The sequence below is a fragment of the Carcharhinus amblyrhynchos genome, chromosome 20 (genome assembly GCF_965287045.1).
Source record: "Carcharhinus amblyrhynchos chromosome 20, sCarAmb.v2.hapA, whole genome shotgun sequence".
NCBI lineage: Eukaryota > Metazoa > Chordata > Chondrichthyes > Carcharhiniformes > Carcharhinidae > Carcharhinus > Carcharhinus amblyrhynchos.
The window spans coordinates 9264557-9270556 of record NC_137343.1 but is presented as its reverse complement, the minus strand read 5'-3'; the positions used below and the strand labels follow the sequence as shown (position 1 = coordinate 9270556).

Genomic DNA, 6000 nt, shown 5'->3' with positions numbered 1-6000 from the left:
AGCAATCAGCTACTTTTGGTAAATATTAGCACATGCAAAGCTCTGATAGCGTCAGGGAAAACCTGTTCTAATAAATATTAAGTTGGCATAAAAGCTTTAATGATTGCGTTTTAAGCTTTAGTTGGCTGATGGGACTCATTATTGACACTTTTTCAGAGAACACAGGTCGATTATGTTATTACAGCAAAGCTCATAATTAGGACAATAGGCGTTGAAGAGCATGACAAAGGGGAAGGTGACTCATTAGAGAACTAGACCATGGTAATTATGTCTCCTGATCGTGTCTGAACAATTATGTGAAACCTCTGCTTCTTCTTCTGGGAGAATCAACACAGTTCTTTACCCTCCAGCTACGATCGACTGCAACTGAACAGTTTTGACAGATACACGCCTCCAGCTCTCTTCGCATCTCTGCCCCATCCCCACTTTGCTTTCTCCCCCCATCCGCACGCAAGTCGGGCTCGAAACCAGGATCTGTCTCCGTACCTGATCAAGGGAGTAAAAAGCAAAAGATCCATTTCAAGATCACTATCTCTTTTTGATGTAGCGTGCCAACAGAATCAAAAATAAAAGCAGTTTAACAAGAAAACTGCAATCCTGGAATGAATGCTTTTCAAACCTGGGTTTAACTCTTCAGGTTCAAACGCAACTAAATTGAGCTCTTGTGATAGGAAGTTGATGGTTCAATTGATTTGTGCTTCTCTGCAATGCAGGTTCCTAGCAAAGGCTGGGATCAGGTAATCACAAAATATTATGGTAGTCTTTTCGAAAGAGATTCATTGAGTAAAGTTTAAGGTTTATTTATTTGTCACAAATAAGGCTTACATTAACGTTGCAATGACGTTACTGTGAAATTTTCCTTGTCGCCTGTTCCAGTCAATGCACCTAACCAGCATGTCTTTCCAACTGTGGGAGGAAACCAGAGCACCCAGAGGAAACCCATGCAGACACAGGGAGAATGTGCAAACATTTCCCCAAAGCCCTGGAGGTTGCTCCTTTCCAGAGATCCAACTCCTTTTTGGAAATTCTAAGCGTTCTGTTTGCGCGCCATGCATTCCACAGCATAACTTGCTGAGTAACTAAAATGATCCTCATACCCCACCCCTTTGGTTTTTTAACCGATTGCTGGTATGTTAAACTGACTCACTGTCCTCTCTGGAAAAGGGCCACAAACTGAAGGCATCACGCAACACCAAACCAATTCAACTACTTTATTCACATTATAGATTTAACATATCTGTATAGCACATTTACATACACTACAGAAAAATAATATCTCCACATACAACTTTAACATTTCAATTTCATCATCCTAACATCACAGACAAAACACAAATAGTGCAATTAATGCTTCAGCTATGATTTGACACATATTCTATGTTCTCTAATCGCAAAGAGTGATTGAATATCCTTTTTGTAACAAGTGATTGTTGTGAGGTCCCCAAAGTACAGTTTAAGATACAGCCGTTAAAGACAGCTAACACAAACTGAGGCTAAAAAGTGCAAGAATTATACAGTAGTGATAACAGCATGGACACACTTTCTTATCTTCAGGAAGCAACAGGGGAGGTTCAAGTTCGTCATCAGTAAGGGATCTGGTTCTGGTAGTACTGAATCATGTCGTATGTCTTACTCCTGAAAAGTAATTGACAACATTTCAGTCAATGCACGTTTTGCCTTCTTTACAGATATCTTGCATCTATTTTTCCTTCATCATAGAATCCTTACAGTGCAAGCGGACACCACATGGCCCATCGGCTCTGCACTGACTTTCCCAAAGAACAGCCCACCCCAGCCCTGTAACCCCATGTATTTGCCCCCGTTAATCCGCCTAACCTACAAATTTTGGGACACTAAGGGGAAATTTAGTACGGCCAATCCACCTAACGGGCACAGCTTTGGACTGTGGGAGGAAACCGGAGCACCCGGATGGAACTCACGCAGACATGGGGAGAATGTGCAGATGCCACACAGACAGTCACTGAAGGCTGGAATCGAACCTGGGTCCCTGGCACTGTGAGGCAGCAGTGCTAACCATTGTGCTACCGTGTTGTCCAGGATTACCGATTCCAATCCAGAAGCCTGCTGAATACAGCTCAAGGCAACTTATTCACTTTCCCTTATCCTGGAGGAAGGGTATGGCATACTCCATGATTAATAGTGAATGTACAGAGCCACGTGCTTCTCCCACTGAAAGATTGTGGGAGGAATCAAGCAAACCAGACCCAGACGTAACCGGCCCAATACTGCACAAGAGAGAAAAGAATCTCAGGAATGGGAAACAAAAATCGCCTACCTGTTGCTCAGGAAGCAGTTCTGAATGACTTTCATGATGAAGTTTGCTGCCTCTCTCTCGCTAACATTCGGGTTGAACCTTTGCCTGAATCACAGGAGGAAAACGCAAATAAAAATCTCAAAACTTCCATTCTGGGCACTGGAACAGCTGGCACCTCGAATTACGACAAAGTGTTAAATGTGTAACTTAAAAATAGTGTGAGCCAAACATAGACTGAATGCACAGATTCAAATGGACTGTTTTCTCACTGAAGTTATACAATAGGATTAATATCTTTTTGACAAAGGTTAAGGGAATTTTAAAGATACTTGCAAGCTCCAAAATCTGATAGGTTTAAATTATATCAAACACGTACAACCAAAATTTGAAGCTCTTACTTCAGAAGCTTGATAGTCTGTCCTCGGAAACAAGGAAGTCCAGTATCCAACATGAGTGTGACAAGTGATACCACTGCATCCATGTAAGGCCTTAAGAATGAGAACATTAATAGTCACCAGAGGCCCAAGTGGTTCACACATTAAACATCAACAAAATAAACCAAGTGGGAACACAAGTCCTGTTTCACAGCTTTCTTCCTAATTAAATGGTTTCCTAAACTAAATCGATTTCAGCATTAACTGGGACTGACAGCAGGTTAATTCCTCCATATATCATTTACCATCTAATTTCCTCTTCCTTTTTCAAATGCTTTGGCTTCTTAAATGTTACATTGAAATTATCAATGCAGAAACAGGCCATTCAACCCATCTGATCCATGTGGATGTTTACACTCCATCTGAGCAGATTGGGCCGAAACACATTGGAGTTTAGAAGGATGAGAGGTGACCTTTTTGAAACACAGGATTTTGGGGAACTGGATATGGTAGAGATGTTGAGATGATGTTTCCCTTGTGGGAAATCTAGAACTAAGGGAGGGCAAAGCTTCAAAATAAGGGGCCTCCCAGTTAAGATGGGAGTGAGGAGGAATGTCTTCTCTCAGAGGGCCATTAGTGTTTGGAATTCTCTTCCCCAGACAGCAGTGAAGGTTGGGTCATTGAATATATGATGTGGAGATGCCGGCGTTGGACTGGGGTAAAACCAGTAAGAAGTCTCACAACACCAGGTTAAAGTCAAACAGGTTTATTTGGTAGCACAAGCCACTAGCTTTTGGAGCGCTGCTCCTTCATCAGATGAGTGGGATTTCAGTTCACAAACGGAGCATATAAAGACACAAACTCAATTTACAAAATAATGGTTGGAATGCGAGTCTTTACAGGTAATCAAGTCTTAAAGGTACAGACAATGTGAGTGGAGAGAGGTTAAGTGCAGGCTAAAGAGATGTGTATTGTCTCCAGCCAAGACAGTTAGTGAGACTTTGCAAGCCCAGGCAAGTCGTGGGGGTTACAGGTAGTGTGACATGAATCCAAGATCCCGGTTGAGACTGCACACGTGCTGAACTTGGCCATCAGTTTCTGTTCAGCAACTTTGCATTGTCGTGTGGCATGGGAGCTGCCTTGGGGAACTCTTACCCAAAGGTCAGAGGCTGAATGCCCATGACCACTGAAGAGTTCTCTAACAGGAAGAAAATATACTTGCCTGGTGACTGTTGAGTGGTGTTCATTCATCCATTCTCGTAGCGTCTGCATGGTCTCCCAATGTACCAAGCTCATCGAATATATTCAAGACTGTGGTGGATTTTTGATCGACAAGGCAGTTGAGGGTTATGGGGAGCAGGCAGGAATGTGGCAGGCGAGTTCTAGAGGCTAATTTGGTTCCTTTTTCTTTTGTTTGAATAAGCCTCCTCATATTCTACTTCACCTAACCCTATCTGCATATCCTATTCCGTTCTCCCTCATGTATTTCACTTTGAAGACACCAATGCTACCTGCTTCAATTGTTGCATGTGGCAGAGAGAATTCTACATTCTAAGCACTCTCTGATTATAGAAACTTCTCCACGTTTCCTAATTGGATTGATCAGTGACCACTGCATGTGAGTTTCCACCCACTGTCCAAAGATGTGCAGGTTAGGTGGATTGACCACGGTAAATGTGCGGGGTTACAAGGATAAGACAGGGTGGTGGGCCTGAGTAAGATGCTCTGTTGGACAGCCAGTGTAGGCTCGAGTGGCCTCCTTCTGCAGTGCAGCGATTCTATTCTACGATTCGATCTTGTATTTCTGGCTCCTAGTTGTAGACTCTCCCCATAAATGGGAACATCTCTGTTTCTACCTGACAATGAAGACACCTCTTGGGCATAATTCCCTGGGCGTCAGGATTAACTCTTCATTCGTGAAGTGGTAACTCAAACAGTTTTGCCCATCAGGCGCCTGAGGCAACGAGTGAATGAGATCACCCTCGCCAGCTCTTCAGCTGAGACTGATTAATCCACAGTGCAAGGAACTGCTTCTAATCCGTAAAGGTTAGCTGTACCTTGTCCAAACATGCTGCGCTATCAGGCAAACACCCAGTAATCCTAGAAGGGTGACACAGTTCAGCTTGAAACCGCAAAGATATATATACACCAAGGCATTCACATGTTAGAACAAGAAAGTTTCCTAACATAGAATAGAGATTTATAATTCACACCCAGTTCATTTATGAATCACAAGCAGTGTGTCACCAGGTGGCAGAACCTTTATCAGTAGAATCAGAATCTTACAGCGCAGAGAGAAGCTCTTCAGCCCACTGTCCCCGTGGCCTCTCATTGAAAGCATTGCTCACTCACTCGCTCAGTCCATTCCACAGACCTATCCCTCTGCCCGTTACATTTACTTATTTTTAAAATTTGGCGATTAGTGCTGCTGCTTCAGTGCCAACCTGGGTTCGATTCCAGCCTTGGGTAGCAATCTGCGTGGAGTTTACACATTTTCCCCGTGTCTGATTGGGCATCCTCTGGGTGCTCCGGTTTCCTCCCACAGACCAAAGATGTGCAGATTAGGTTGATTGGCTATGATAAATTGCCCCTAAGTGTCAGGGGGATTAGCAGCGTAAATACATTGGGTTGCAGGGTTGGCCTTGGGTGGAATTGTTGTTGACGGGCCGAATGGCATCCTTCTGCACTGTAGAGATTTTGTGACTTATGAAAGTGTGGAGATTGAAAGGACACAGATTTAAAGTAATTGGCAAAATAATCAGTGGGGACATGAAACGATATAATCCCTACAGTGCAGAAGGAGGCCATTCAGCCCATTGAGCCTGCACCAACCACAATCCCATCCAGGCCCCATCCCTGAAATCCCACATCTTTACCCCACTAACCTATCTGATTTACACATCCTGGGACACTATGCGGTAATTTGGTATGGCCAATGCACCCAACCCGCACATCTTTGGAGTGTGGGAGGAAACTGGAGCACCCGGAGGAAACCCACACAGGCACAGGGAGAATGTGCAAACTCTACACAGTGACCCAAGCCAAGAATATAATCCAGGCTCCAGCAGCTGCAAGGCAGCACTGCTAACCCCTGTGCCACCATGAGGAAAATCTTTTCATGCAGCGAGTGTTTGGGATCTGTAATGCTCTGCCTGAGAGAGTGCTGGAGGAATATTCATAGAACATAGAATCCCTACAGTGCAGAAACAGGCCCTTTGGCCCATCGAGTCTGCACCCACCACAATCCCACCCAGGCCCTATCTCCTTACCCCTCTAACCTACACATCCCAGGACACGAAGGGACAATTTTAACATGGCCAATCAACCTAACCCGCACATCTTTGGACTGTG

At 44.1% G+C, this 6000-nt stretch overlaps 1 protein-coding gene across 2 annotated transcripts in view; it reads right to left on the bottom strand.

Annotated features, from left to right (window-relative positions):
- Positions 1-1196: 1196 nt before the first annotated feature.
- Positions 1197-6000, bottom strand: part of pi4kab (phosphatidylinositol 4-kinase, catalytic, alpha b) — a 177014-nt gene continuing 172210 nt past the window's right edge. For both annotated transcript variants that reach the window (XM_080208072.1, XM_080208073.1), the window contains 3 exons: positions 2674-2763; positions 2297-2380; positions 1197-1635 (listed from right to left, as the gene is read on the bottom strand). In XM_080208072.1, the coding sequence (XP_080064198.1) occupies positions 1584-1635; positions 2297-2380; positions 2674-2763 (226 nt within the window). In that variant the 3' untranslated portion in view covers positions 1197-1583. The remainder of the gene's footprint in view (positions 1636-2296; positions 2381-2673; positions 2764-6000) is intronic.